The sequence below is a fragment of the Rhinolophus hipposideros genome, assembly GCF_964194185.1.
Source record: "Rhinolophus hipposideros genome assembly, chromosome: 1".
NCBI lineage: Eukaryota > Metazoa > Chordata > Mammalia > Chiroptera > Rhinolophidae > Rhinolophus > Rhinolophus hipposideros.
This window is the reverse complement of record NC_138047.1, coordinates 74626298-74642605: the sequence shown is the minus strand read 5'-3', so window position 1 is coordinate 74642605 and position 16308 is coordinate 74626298. Positions and strand designations below refer to the sequence as shown.

The window sequence follows — 16308 nt, the reverse complement described above, 5'->3', positions numbered from 1 at the left end:
TCTAAGTTCAGAGGAAAGCTGGAGATACCACTAGAGAGATAAGAGGACTGGACTGTCCTCTATTATTGCTACCCTGTGTGGAGCCCGGAGAAGGGACAGAGTAGTGTTGTTTCTCCCGGGGTTGAGATGGCACCCAAATTGATCCTCTTTCTGAAGTCATGAGATGGGCCCAAGTGATTTGCATGTAAAAATTGCTGGTCCTTACAAGTATGTGTAAAGCCTAATAAGTATCTTGTTTTCTTGAAAGATACTTTTTGAGCTGCAGAACCACAGTTCCTCTCTGGAGTCAGGGCTTGTTGGAAGGGATCATGGGACAATTGTCTAAGAGCCCAGAAGTATGGCCAGGTTGTTCCTTTCCCCTCCTATTCTAACCCCTATACATATCAGATAAAATCTGTGCCTCTTTACACCTAACAGAGTTGAAAGTTCTCAATCAAACTTAGTACAGTATACAAAAAGAATATCATACGGTTTACAATTTAAAAATATCATGGAAAATTATTTTTAAAGAATCACAGTTATTTTGTGAAGGAAAAGTAACTGCATTACCCCATAATTTCAAACCTAATACCTGAATGAGTGGAGGCATTTACCTTGTACACTTCCATCCTTTGTCAGCAAAACACCTGTCTCAGGTCTATTTTGCAGATATTGTTGTTTTCTTTTTAATAAACTCACCAATGTAATGCTGCCTTCCTGTTCTCTAGAGGAACCAGGTGGCTGAGACACCTGTCCACACTCGGATCCTGCCAGGCTTGGCATTCCCTCCACACCTCAACAGATGGCTGGCAACCTGAGGAGATTCCTCTTTCAGGCACAGCTTTCTCCCACTGATCTGAATATTTTCCTCTGTGAGAAGCGAGATTTTCTTCGTGTCCCCCAAAATTCGTTCCATCTAGAAAATTTAAACATTCTCAAAACTTTTCTGCTTGAGACAGTACTTTGTTAGCTTAATTGAAAATGTACTTAAAATTTAAAATTCTTTTTTTAAGAGTAGCCACCAGATCTGATGTTTTCATTGAAAACGGGATTTTCCTCATTTCCTATGCCAAAAGAGTATGCTGATAGTGTCTAATATCACTAATGCCCTTACTTTACATTATATTTGACACTGTTTACTTTCCTCTTTTATTTGAATATCCTTTCTTTTCTTTCATAAAATATTTTATCCTTGTTGTGTTCAATTATCTGATTCCTCTTGAAAGCTCTTCCTCCAAGAAAATGATTCTAAATATTTCAGATACATAAAGAGATATCACCTTCCTTTAATTTTACTTAACCTTTTGTAGAACCAACTATGTATAATACTAATGGTATAGCACCATTTAATATGGCACCTTGGCATAATCTTACAGTTGTTTTTTTAATATGTATATGAGTATATAGCTAAATAAATTAAGTTTCTAAGTTCCTCTAGGCAAAACATATTTTTAATTTTTGCTTTTCTTCTATTGAAATTTATTCTTAATAAAAGTTAATTAAGGTAAATAAATTATTAGTTAGAGATTTACTTATTACTTCATAGAGGATATTATGAAATTTTTGGACCAGTGTAAATAGAAGAAATCCTCAAAAATACATCATTGTATTATAACTTTTTTCTTTTAATTGAGAAAATAATTAACTGCATTTAATTTGATGGGCAGTGGACCAAAGAGACTTTTGCTATGTCCAAAGAGAAGGACTGCCATTAGTATGAATATGTATTGATATGAAACTAATAATAAAAAAGAGTTGGTGCCTTATCTTTCATGAAGGCTCTGTTTTGATGGGAATATTAAAAGTCATGCCATATTTTTAAATTTATTTTAATTATATATAAACATATTTTACTTTTACATATAAGCTTATCTTATAGTGTATTTTTATATGTTAATATATTTTAACATATTTTTTATTGAGTAAGAGAAAATTGAAGTTTTCAATTTAAACTTTACTAATGATCGTTTATTAACAAAGAAGATATAAGGTATCGGTTAAACAAGATTATAATGCTAACAATTACTGACAAATTATTATGAAAATGGACCCTCCTACCTTTTATAATACCCTGATTTACGCATTTCCATCACATGCAAACTTAAGACATGGATCCGTGTTCATTATACACTGTGATGCACAAGGGGATAAGCATCTGCAAATCATAATTAAACAATGGATCATTCCTTTATTTCACAGTAAAATCTGTGTCAAATTTTTAATAGCCTGAGGGAGTAGGGATATATTGAGGTGGCATTGCATGAAGACAATATGACTTAGCGGAAATAATACATAAGCTCTTGAAATATAGAATTATCTACTTTAGCTTCAATTGTATAGATTAGTTGGTCTAGGTTATGAAATCATTATCTAATAATAGTACTTTGAGGGTTTATAAGACTATTTAGTAATTAGCTGTTTTTGTAATTATATATTTCTAAATAAACCATTCTTCTGTTTCCTTAAATCATTTAAAACTTTCTTCTGAAATTTTGTTTATGGTTAAAACTGGCAAAGTAAATGTTTTCTCAGACATAGTTCCAGGGGGAATTTAGCACTGTTTCTGTCAGCAGTGCATTTCACATGCCTAAAAAGCAGAATGAGAAAAAAATAATAATATTTTTCTACCTTGTATAATAGTGCTGAATTGGGAATCAAAGGAACATTTTTTTTTTTAACTGGAGAGGTGATCTTTTGAAACTACCTTAAATTCATGTATTTTCTAAGCCATAAAATGTAGAGATTGTATTAAGTTAGGATATTTAAAAAGTTCTCACCAGATCTCAAGTCCTAGAATTCTAACTTACTGACATTCAATGAGTGTTCGTATTGACCTAGAAGAAGCAAGATCTCTCCTCTGTAGTAGTGGATTTCTAGTGGACTTCAAACACAGATTTGTTAGGGGAAAAGATAACTGGAGATAAAGCTGCTCATTATAAGGATAGATGATATTCTAACTTTTAGAGACTATTTTTTGAGTTACCTTGAAATGTAATTACAAAGCATGTCTAAGAAGATTGGAGTAGATGACTTGGGCATTTGCAAACAGGAGAAAATATGGTACTTGGTTTCCAGCCAGAAGCTGAATTCTTAAAGACAAGATATACAAGTTCACAAGAAAGGTCCTATATGGTGTTATAGGTGAAGAGTGGACATTTCCTACCTTGAACTTCAGAAAATGGAGGACTATTTAGGATCTATGTAAATACTTTACCTTAAATCTACCATATAATTTCTATAATTAAAGTAGTTATTTGATTAAAATCAGCAATGCTTCATTGTTTCATAGTATAGGAAACTAATGTCACGGTATCTTTGTACTCTCTCAGTCTGGGTGTGTAGGCATATGGTGGAGTTAGGACAAAATGTCATCTGTTTCCCCTATAACATCTCAAAACAGTTTATTAACACATCCAATAAAACCTGGAAGAAACATTAGGTAATACAATAGAAACATAACTGCTTCGTGCATCATGGCCAATAAAACCTCCAAGAGCCATATTTATAGAAAATAATTCATTTTCACCATATCATAAGAGACAGTTTCTATTTGCAGAACTTTTCAAACTGAGGAAATCCTATTTTTATTTTTTAATTATAAATAGCTTCAGCAGATTGACATTTTATTTTAAAGTTTTATGTATAATATGGAAACATTTTATATGTATGTGTATGTATATGAAAGAATGAATGTTAGTTTTTTAAAAAAATGGTGAATTATTATGTCTTTTTCTTCATTCTGTGTACAGAAAGGCAAAACATCTCTCTATCCAGTGACTTCCTTCTTTTTTCATATCATACCTTGTTCAAGGCAGAGAACAGATGGGGCTGGGGTATGTGGCTTTGCATGAAGTCACCTTCCCATTGACAGATGTGTAGTAGTTAAGGATATCTTCTCTGGAGTCAAAGCTGCCTGAATTAAAATTTTGACTATGCTACTTCCCCATGTATAATGTGGGCAAACTGCTTAGTCTCTCTGAGCTGCAGTGCCCTCATCTGTAATATGATGCTCATAAGATCATGGGCATTGTAGAATCTTCATTAGGATTAAATGAGATAATCCACAGAAAGAGCTCACATTGAACCTGGCACGTGGTGACACTCTACATTTAGGACTTGTCAGTCCTTGCCAAAAGAGGGCATACTGTCTGCTGAACAAACTGAGGAAATAATAATGGAGGAGATGTTAATTACGAGTACTAATGGATTAAGATTTTCTTAGGGGAATCAGTGGCTAAATGTGTGAAAGCATAGTAAGGAAGAGAAGCCTTACAGTACATTTCAATCTTACCACATCAGTGGTTAGAAATTTGCCTACTTGTAATTTGCTTCAAGTCATTTCATGGGTGGAAACTCATTGATCTCACCTGATGACTTCAAGAGGGCAAAGGACATTGGTAAACACAAAAACTGGGACTTTCAGTTCAGTTCAACTGGTGTCTTTTCATTCTCTGCGCCACCATTTTCCCATCATTTTTCCTACAATAGACTTTCTGTTTGGTCATTTTCCCAAGCTCCCCACTGATTCATTGATAAAGTCTCAAGAATTGTTATTAAATGTTGAATTTCTATTGTCAAAAAAGAATTACTGAAAATAAATTACAATATATTGACTTTAATATAGATCACAATATATTGACTTCATTTCTGTGCCTTTGGTTGTTACAATTTATAGAAGTAAAACATTTGAAAATGCAGATTAATGGTGACTTTATCATCAAAAATTTAGGCATGTTCATGGAAGCAACCAAAATGTCCTTCGATAGATGAATGGATAAAGAAGTTGTGGTATATATACACAATGGAATACTATTCGGCGTTAAGGAAAGATGACATAGGAACATTTGTGACAACATGGATGGATCTTGAGAGTATAATGCTAAGCGAAATAAGTCAGACAGAAAAAGCAGAGAACCCTATGATTTCACTGATATGTGGTATATAAACCAAAAACAAGACAAACAAATGAGAAACAAAAACTCATAGACACAGACAATAGTTTAGTGGTTACCAGAGGGTAAGGGGTGTGGGGGGTGGGAGATGAGGATAAGGGGGATCAAATATATGGTGATGGAAGGAGAACTGACTCTGGGTGGTGAACACACAATGGGATTTATAGATGATGTAATACAGAATTGTACACCTGAAATTATGTAATTTCATTAACAATTGTCACCACAATAAATAAATTTAATAAAAATTTAGGCATGTTGTAACTATTTAATTTCTTTAAAATGTATACTTAAAGATACTGTGCTTCCCCGAAAATAAGACCTAGCCAGACCATCAGCTCTTATGCGTCTTTTGGAACAAAAATTAATATAAGACCCCAACTTACTTTACTATAAGACAAGGTATAATATAATATAATATAATATAATGTAATGTAATGTAATGTAATGTAATGTAATAATACCGGGTATTATATTAATTATATTAAATTTAAAATATTAATTTTTGCTCCAAAAGACGCATTAGAGCTGATTGTCCGTCTAGGTCTTATTTTCAGAGAAAAGGGGTATATATTACATCATATATTACATACGTACGTATAGATGCATTTATATATGTACATATTACATATAAGTGTATCTTGAAATTATTTAGTAAATAATCCACTGTCTAGAGAGTGTTTATTTATTTAATCAGAAAATATTAATTTAGTTGACTTTAAAATATTGTTAAATTTCTGATTTACACATTTATTCCTCACTAGTTTTGTCAGATGTTATTTTGTTTCAGAACCTCAGATTGCTCCTGCCAACCATCTTGAAAATTCATGCCATTGGTGAGAAACTGATGGGATTAGTGACAATATTGAGCTAAAGGCTGAATTCATAACAATCAGAAAACTAATTCCAAATTCATGCCTTACTGACTGGATTGGGAGAAGTTCACATACATTTACTTATATATAAAATAAATGTAAATAATAAATATAAATTTTAATGCAACTACTTTAACAGAATTTACTTTTTTCAGATGATAAAAATGTAACCACTCCTGGACCACCAAAATCGATTTCTACAATACAAACATTTGTATCAACAACAAAGCCAACATCATCACCAAATCTTACAAAAACAACATCTCTCAAAGGTAAGATTAATTCTTAGTGAAATTTATTCTAACTTTAACACCTGTGTAATTTAATCAAAGGAAAATAATTTGGGATCTTATATCTATTTTAATGAAGTTCTGTGCTATTTCATTATTTTGAAACTTGTGCTATTTTTGGTTGAATGCAGAACGTTGAGATCTCAGTGAGCTTCTTTGACAATATCCTTTTGGGTCACTTCCTGTTTAAGAATCATCCTATTGTGAATGTTACATACACAAAGTTTATTTTTAGAGAAGAAAAAAATTACCATTTCCTAAGTCATAAAAATATCTTTCTAAATATTCCAGTCCTCCACTTAAGCAGCCGACACGGTGAAACTGTATTAATAAACTGATTTTGTTAGTTGTACTGGGTTGATAATTGGTTTAATTTATAGGTTTCTGTAGCAATGTCATCATTGTTACTGGACCAAGTGACAACTACATCATGTTTTATGGCCCTAGATATTAAAGTGGATTACCTTATCATCCATGAAAAATAAAATGAGCCATTAGAGTCATTCAATTAAAAACCCAAGAGGTTATCAATCTCATGAATACTGTATTGTCCATGCTGCAACATGCCAAAAATCAGGCATACCTTTCAGGTCCAGTAATCAATGGAGGAGTAAGACACAATTATTTGTTGATTGCCTGTGGGCAGAAACCCTGGTGAGAATGCTAAGGACACAGAAAGACCAGAAAATCATATACCCTAATGATTGGATGACTGACATTTTCACAGCTCTCTTTCTTTCTTCGTTATTTTCATTTGTCTTTCATTCTATGACCAGGCTCAGACACATACCGAGAAATGGATGTGGGCTAGTTTGCTGGGATTAAATAGGGTGGTGATTCTCAGAGAAAAAGTGTATTATGAATGCAGTCCTTTATATCTGAAATATTTAATTTTAAGGTGAAACCAAACCAATTCTCCTAGAACTTCTCTACCAACCCAGGAAAAGCATTACACATTGCTACACAATGAGGGTAGCACAGAGAAATTTTTGTCCAGAATGTGATACAACCTTTATTTCCAACCAAGGGAAACTCCACATCACATAATCAGGAAGCCAAAGACCCATGGGACCTCCAGCCAACTCCTGCATGCTATATTTTGGTTTTACTTTTAAAAAGTGTCTCAAATCCATGTTTCCCAGGTTTGAACTCCCCTCTCTCTCTATCTTTTCTGTCTGTCTCCCTCACTGAGTTGCCAGCTGAGACCTTAGCATAAAATGCACAAATTAGGTAAGAGTATATTATTTTTGCAATCAATAATGCCCCTCCCCACACCAAAATAGGTGCTGACTTTTCATGCAGACCCAAAGCATTGACATTGCACAATTTTTATATTAACTACTTAGAACTTATGCTTCTTCAATGGGAAGGCTCCTAGCCCCATGTATAATAATTTATGATGCCTAACACTGTCCAAATAATAACAGAAATCCTAACTATATGTTCAATGACTAAGAAAGGGCAGAGGTGGGTGGGCGGGTTCAGTGAAGGAATTCAGGCAGAATTGTTGTTTGTGATACCGGGAATGTATCAATGCATCTTATCTTTCTTTCTGACTTGGAAGGGAAACTCTGTAAAGCCTAACTGAGAAACATTTCTAGCAACTGTACACTTGCTGGCTCCTGTATAGGGGCACTGAAGTACCTTCTCTAACAACTGGTAGAACACTTGAGATTCTATGTACACACACACGCATACACACATTTCTATTCATTTGTTTTCTTGGGCACACTTTACCCAATTAATAGTACCCAATTAACAAAAATTATTCTCTAGTCTGTGTTCTTCCAAAGATCTCCAAATTTTAAATTATTCACACTCAATTGTAAAAAGTGTAATAGGTCAAAGCAGCTTTTCTTTTTATTACTTTTATTATGAAAATGATCAAAGTAGAGAGTACTGTAATTAATCCCCACATGCCCATCTCCCAGAATTAATAATTATCAAAATTTTACTACATTTGCTTCATTTTTCCTCCTTCCTTCCTCTGTCCACCTTCTTCCCCTTTTTTTCTTCCTTCCTTCCTTGTTTGTTTCCTTCCTTCTTTACTTCTTTCTTTTCTTCCTTCCTTCTTTTTCTTTCTCTTCTCTCTTTGTATTTGGCTGTCAAAGTATTTTGAAAGGAATCCAGACTTTATACCATTTTACCTCTACACATTAAATGTGCATCTCAAAAAATATGGGTAACTTATTACAAAGATGCAATGTCATTATGAAATCCTACAAATTAGTAATAATCTTAGAATCATCTAATATCTATTTAGAGGGATTTTAAGGGCTAAATTCTAGTAACCATGAATATAGCAATGAAGAGGGGTTTTACAAGAAGGACATGAGTCCATTCTGGGGTCTCTCAGGAAACCAGCTGGGAGTGATGGTGGAAGGCAGATGAAGAAAAGACAGGTTCTGAGGGCCAGAGTCTGCCCTGATCCAGTATGAGAAACAGATAATCTGGCACAGTGGTCTGGGTAGGTGGAGGCATCAGGTAGCGGGGGGCCGTGGAGCTTATAGGAAAATGAGGAAACAGTCTGGTTTACTTCATCACCATTTGTGTATTAACAGTGTAGCTGAATTGAACTATGTATGTTGGATATTGCCTATGCTCTTAAAGGCAACATAATTAATACACAGATAATGAAAATAAAGGGAAATGTTTCTCAAATTTTCATATTATAAGCAGTGTATCAGTATAGATGTCTTCCTAATTTCAGGCTCATGAGGGGTTTACATTTTGGGGAGTTTTCTATATTGTCTCATCTTCCAAAATAACTGTCTTTAGATTACACAAGAATACCACAAAAGGTATGTCTATAGCATAATGATTCCATATTCTCTCCCTCCTTCATGGCCAACACAATCATTTTAGGCAAAATAAAAGTATTTAGCAAACAAAGAAAAAGTATGCCATTGAGAAGATTCTTTATTTTCATTGCAAGACTTCGCTATCAGACTTTCTTGTTTAAAGGTCAAAAGACACTCGATTTAATAGTGCTATGTCTATCTAAAGCAGAGATTTTCTTTCTCCTGAAAATGGCAGAATTTTTATCATCAGAAAAGTGGAAAATGTGCAAATTGCAAATTAGATGGGAGTTCTTCTTGCAGTGACATAGTCACAGTGGCAGAGGTGACGAATAGAACTTTGCCCACAGCAGGGCTTGTTTTCAGAGGTTTACCCAATTAGAAAGATGGGATTTGATCTCTTCCTAGATGTGTATCAAGTGCACAGCCCATTGTTCAAACGCCAATGGCCAGAGTTAAAAATCAACATTTGGCAATGAATATCATTGTCATAAAATGAACTTCTAGGATACAAAAATATACTCGAAATTTCATTCTAAAAATGTAATTATTTTTCAGCTTGATTTTTAAAACATTTAATAGTGAAATTTTTTTAATGAGCTGAATTAAAATGCAGGAATAAAAATTTCTCAGCACTGATACTAAACATTTCTGATATTAAATAGATGTTACATTTCAACTGAGGTCAATAGAGGAGCCAGATATTTTGGCCATCTCTTCCATATCAGTTACCATTTATGGGGATGTTGAAGATGCACTTTTTTTCTTGAAACTAAGATGAATCTATAAAAAGCAGGCTTTTGGGGTCAATTTTATAAATTTTCTTGTATTACTAATGGGGAAAAAATGGTTTGGGTAGCTCATTTTTTCCCATATATTTCTTTTTTGAATCAAATGTTTTTTTATTCCTTCATTTTGAATTAAAGATGAATTACCTGAGTATCTTTGTACACGTTTTTTCAGTTTTTTCCTTTTTATGTAATTTCAAAGTGCTAAAGACATTTTAATTTAGTTTATCTTCACAAAATATAAAATGTTTATAAATTGACATTTTCTTGAAATCTTTGTGTCTTAAGTAGAATTAAACAGAGTTCTAAAAGGCTGTTTTGAAAAATGTTCTGAACGGTAGTTTACTAAAAATGTTTACAAAGAGTAGAATTATATTTTAATGATGTAATCTTTTATATACATTTGTTGATTCAAAATGATATCATATACCTAAAGATATGTAGCTATAGTATGTTTATATTAAATATACTATATCATTAAACATACTACATTAAATATTTATATTAATGTTTATACTAAATTGTCTATTTCTTTTACTAACCACTTTAACGTATTAAACATTGTTTTGTACATAAAATTAACAGAAGTCACAATTCTCATTAGTTCCTACATTTTAATTTGCAATATGAATGTGTTTACACTTCAGAATTTTAACATATTTAGCACACAAAAGAACTTCACTATAAGTTATATGTAGAATCCTAACACATATTTGAAAGTCAGTATTTGAACTGAAAACCAAGAAATAAACTCACATAAATATGGACAGATAATTTTCGACAAAGGAGCCAAAAACATACAGTGGAGAAAAGACAGCCTCTTCAATAAACAGTGCTGGAAGAATTGGCAAGCCAGGCACAAAAAAAATGAAACTAGGCTGTTATCTGTCACCATGTACCAAAATTAATTCAAAATGAATCAAAGACCTAAACATAAGACCTGAAACGACAAACTGCATAGAAGAAAACAGGCACTAAACTTATGGACCTTGGATTCAAAGAGCATTTTATAAATTTGACCCCCAAAGGTAAGGGAAATAAAAGCTGAAATAAATGAATGGGACTATAACAAACTAAAAGGCTTCTGCAGGGCAAAAAAAACCCAAAAAACAAAAAAAAACAAACATCAACAAAATAAAGAGTCAACTAACCGAATGGGAGAAGATTTTTGCAAACAATGCCTTCAATAAGGGGCTAACATCCAAAATATATAAGGAACTCATACAACTCAACAACACAACAACAACAAATAAAAAAAATCCAGTTAAAAAATGGGCAGAGGACCTGAATAGACATTTCTCCAAAAAGGGCATACAGATGGCCAATACACATATGAAAAGATGTTCAACATCAACAATCATCAGAGAAACACAAATCAAATCCACAATGAGATATCACCTTACACCAGTTAGAATGGATATCATCAACAAGACAACAAGTGTTGGAGAGCCTGTGGAGAAAAAGGAACCCTCATCTGAGGCCTGACAATTAAGTTTGTGAACTTGTTGCACCAATGTTGCTAACCTTTCTTGATGTCAGAGGTATTATTCATTATGAATTTGTACCAAATGGACTAACAGTTAACCAAGTGTACTATTTGGAAGTGCTCAAAATGCTAAGTGAAAAAGTTAGACGACCTGAACTTTTTGCCTACAGTTCATGGCTCTCGCATCATTACAATGCACCAGCTCGCATGGCACTGTCTGTGAGGGACTTTTTAGCCAGTAAAGAAATAATTGTATTGGAACACCCTCCCTCCTCACCTGGTCTGGCCCCCAATGACTTCTTTCTTTCCCCGAAGTTAAAGGAAATATTGAAAGGAAGACATGTCGATGACATTCAGGACATCAAGGGAAATACAATGACAGTTCTGATGGCCATTCCAAAAAAAGAGTTCCAAAATTGCTTTGAAGGGTGGACTAGGCACTGGTGTCGATGCATAGCTTCCCAAGGGTAATACTTTGAAGGTGACCATAGTGATATTCAGCAGTGAGATATGTAGCACTTTTTCTAGGATGAGTTTGTGAACTTAATAATCCGACCTCGTACACTGTCGGTGGCAATGCAGATTGGTGCAGCCGCTATGGAAGTTCCTCAGAAAATTTAAAATAGAATTATTAATGAACCAGGAATCCCTCTCTTGGGTATATATCCCAAAAATTCGAAAACATTTATCTGTAAAGATATATGTGCTCTGATGTTCACTGCAGCTTTATTTACGGTCGGCAAGACATGGAAACAACAAAAGCATCCTTCGATTGATGAGTGGATAAAGAAGATGTGGTATATATACACAATGGAATACTATTCTACCATAAGAAAAGATAAAATAGTACCATTTGCGACAACATGGATGGATCTTGAAACTATTCTACCATAAGAAAAGATAAAATAGTGCCATTTGCGACAACACGGATGGATCTTGAAATTATTATGCTAAGTGAAATAAGTCAGATAGAAAAAGTCGAGAACTATATGGTTTCACTGATATGTGGGATATAAAACTGAAAGCAACAAAGGAACAAGATAAACAAAGAAGGAAACAAAAACTCATAGACACAGACAATAGTTTAGTGGTTACCAGAGAGTAAGGCCGGGGGGGGGGGGGGGGGCGATGAGGGTAAACAGGATCAAACATATGGTGATAGAAGGAGAACTGACTCTGGGTGGTGAACACACAATGTGATGTATGGATGAAGTATTACAGAATTGTACACCTGAAATCTATGTAACTTTACTAACCATTGTCACTCCAATAAACTTTAGTTTAAGAAAAAGAAAAATGAAAAGAAAGTGAATATTTATAGATTAACAATAAATCTAGAATAAACTGTGCCCTGTTTATGTTATAGATATTGTTACACTGATTGTATGATGATCATCAGCATGATTACAAGATCACTGTTCACACAACACAAGGTCAGAAACATCAGAAAGGTATGGCCATTTAGCACTTCAGTTTTCCAAAGACCAGACTGAAAGTAAACTCAAATAGAAAGGGAACTCAAATAGTTGGGTCAAATCTCAACTTTGTTACATCTATTTCACCAAACTGAAGTCAAGATAGGTATAAAAGAAAAGGGTTGAGAACTTCAGAAATTCAAAGATTACACACAGTTTTCCTATTTGTATTATACCATTGTATGTGTCCTAATAATTACATATAATCATTTCTATGCCTTGAATTTTCAACCAATATATGAGACATATGCCACTAAAACATAATGGCAAAGTGATTGTACAAAATCAATTCAACCTGGTTTTGGTACCAAGAGTCCCAAAAGTAGGGATGAAGTGAAAACAAAGGCACCATGTTTACTGGAGGGGACACTTCATGCATATCATTATATTTTCACTTTAAGATGTTGGCATCATGTAAGTGAGCAATGCAAAATCTCAAACCTGGCTTTTATAAAGAAGGTTTCATTTGTTAGTTTCTTCTTTTAAGATATGACCACATATGAGTGAAGAAAACTTTTAGAAAGCCTTAAGTGTTTGTTGCACTCCACATTATGATTCATATAATCCACCCGTTAGGGCCACTGTTCATTGCTATAATAACGTATATCTCCTAATATGCAACAAGGATAGAAGAGTGAGTAGTAGACAAAACCTTAATTACTGCATTTCCCCGAAAATAAGACCGGGCCTCATATTAAGGTTTGCTCCAAAAGACTCATTAGGGCTTATGATCAAGGGATGCCCTCCTGAAAAATCATGGTAGGGCTTATTTTCCAGTTAGGTCTTATTTTCGGGGAAACATGGTACCTACTTACAGGTGTTTGTCCTCAGTGATCCTGCAAAAGTCTTATCTGCTTGTGGTTCCTTACTGTCTTCTGATACACAACTCCAGCCAGCTTACCCTTGAAAACTCTCCTCTGGACTATGGTTTGGTTTTAAAGCATTAGGTAAACTATACAGAGCCAAGTAGTTCCTCCCCCAAATACAGCATGTAAGATATGTAAGAACCAAGATTTTATATACATCACAGAGTAAAAATGAGACCTGCACCCTAATCACAAGGTGTTTTAAAAAAGAAGAGAATGCTAATTATTATGGGTATCTAACTGGTGAGCTGTGTTCACTACTTAAAGTGTATCTTTGTCCTTTTGTTGGTCCCCTGCTCTGTATGAGTGCCACCTTGTTTGAAACATTTACTACATGTAGGCTCTATGCCAGGAATTATATTTGATACTCATCAGATTTTTAAAAAATGACTTAAAGTGAGATAATGCCCTCTAGAATTTAAGAGAGGGCCTTGGACAGAGTGGGAACTCAATGAATGTTTCATAAGTAAACAAACTAATTAATTAATTGCAAGAGTCTGCAAGTTTATTTTTGGTTTATGTTTATTTGGAAGTTTGAATGTAATAACTAAATTAACAAAATGAAATGTAACTTGGGAAAAAAATGACCAGAGAAAAATAAAATGATTTCAAATTATTTGTTTTTACAATAATATTTTTTGTACATTTAAAGATACCCAAGTAACAATCTGAAAGGAAATTTTGCTTTTTGGGCCTATCGTATAAAAACGTGTGTGTGTGTGTATGTGTATGTTCACACGAGTGCATGTGTCTTTTGATTGGGCTACTCAAGCATTCAGAACTTACACTTCTCACTTTGGACAAAAGGAGCTGGAAAAGGGACAAATTAAACATAGATAAAGGCTTACCCAGTATCTCTATAGACGGCTTACAGTCCACCTCCAGATTTGACTTTCTTGTATTTATTCCTTGACAGGTGAGATGAAATTGTGATTAATAATAATGTCATCTATCTTATCAAACTAGGAACAACCAACAAGGAATCCTCACAAACATTACCGCTGACAACACATTCCTCACTTACCACTACAGCTAAAGGTGAAGGTAAGTAATAATGTGTTTTGCCATCCTTTATATATATATATAAACAGAGACATGCCACTAAATTTTATATATATATATATATATATACACACATATATATATATAATTTGCATACCATCATAGTCACCCTTTTAAAGTACACAATTCAATAGTTTTTGTGTATTCACAAGATTGTCATTCATCACCAATATCTGATTCCAGAACATTTGTATCATCCCAAACAGAAACGTATCTGTTACTAATCACTTCCCATTCCCACCTTCCCCCAGGTCCTGGCAACTACTACTTACTTTCTGTCTGTGTAGATTTATCTAGTCTAGAAATTTCATATAAATGGAATCATATGATCTATGATCTTTTGTGTCTGGCTTCTTTCACTCTGCATAATGTTCTTAGGTTCGTCCATGCTGTAGTTTGTATCCGCAGTTCATTCTTTTCCACGACTGAGTTAATCTTTATTGTATGGATCACAACATTTTGTTTGTCTGTTTATCAATTGATAGACATTTGGGTTGTTTCTACTTTTTGGCTACTATAAATAATGCTGCTAACTACATTCCTGTACTAGTTTTGTGTGACCACGTGTTTTCATTTTTCTTGGTTATATACTTGAAGTGCTGAGTCACATGGTAACTCTGTTTAACATTTTGAAGAACTGATTTCCAAAACAGTTGCACTACCTTACATTCCCACCAGAAATGTATGAGGAAACAAATTCTCTATCTTCTAGCCAATACTTGTTGTCTGTCTTTTTCATCATAGTCGTTCTAGAGGGTGACATGGTATGTCACTGTGCTTTTGATTTACATTTTCCTAATGACTAATGATAATGAGAATTGTTTTTTTTATGTTCTTATTGGCCATTGTAAGTCTTCTTTGGAGAAATGTCTACGTAAATCCTTGCCCATTTTTCAAAATTGGGCTATTTGTCTTTTTAATGTTGAGTAGTAAGAGTTTTTTATATATTTTGGAGTAGACCGTTATTGGATAATTTGCAAATATTTTCTCCCGTTCTATAGGTTGTCTTTTCATTTTCTTGATGATATCCTTTGAAGCACTAACCTCTCTAATTTTGATATAGTAAAATTGATCTGTATTTTCTTTTGTCATGTAAAGGAGGCAAAACTTTACCTCTACCCATCTTAGGTTTTCAGCTGGGACTGTAACAAAAAAAGACAAAAACAAAAGAAAAAGTTTATTAACGCATGCAGTGCACATGAGTGAGAAACAATAACTCAGAGGTGGCTTAGAATTCAGGTTATATACAATCTTCAACAAAAAACTCCAATAAATTTGTAAAAAAAAAAAAAATGACAGGACAAAGAAAAACATTTAAGTCTTCCAACGGTAGCAAACTGAGGGAAGATAAATATATGAAAGGAAACTAATGAAGCAAGATTTGTTTGCAAATTCCTCTGGTGCCTACTTTGGGCTGATAAGAGTCTGTCTCCAGTAAAAAGAGAATTTATATCCCATGTTTTGGCAGAAAGGATGAAGGTTTTTCTGCATTTGCTGTTTCTTAATTGACTTCAGCTTTAAATTTTTATGTCAAAGAGCCTTATTTGGGAGTGACATATTCTTTTTTCTTTAGCTGCTTATGTAGTGGGGGTCAAATCTAAGAAACCATTGCTCAAGTCAAAGTCATAAAGATTTACACAAAAGATTTCTTCTGAGAATTTTATAGTTTTAGCTCCTACATTTAAGCCTTTGATTTTTGTAGGGTAGATATCTGGCTTCCTTCTTTTGCATATAATT

General features: G+C 33.8%; 1 protein-coding gene across 2 annotated transcripts in view; it reads left to right on the top strand.

Annotated features, from left to right (window-relative positions):
• The window catches only part of EMCN (endomucin), a 96028-nt gene that overhangs the window by 32909 nt on the left and 46811 nt on the right, over window positions 1-16308 (top strand). For both annotated transcript variants that reach the window (XM_081046030.1, XM_081046029.1), the window contains exons 2-3: window positions 5962-6078; window positions 14476-14553. In XM_081046030.1, coding sequence (XP_080902156.1) covers window positions 5962-6078; window positions 14476-14553 — 195 coding nt within the window. The remainder of the gene's footprint in view (window positions 1-5961; window positions 6079-14475; window positions 14554-16308) is intronic.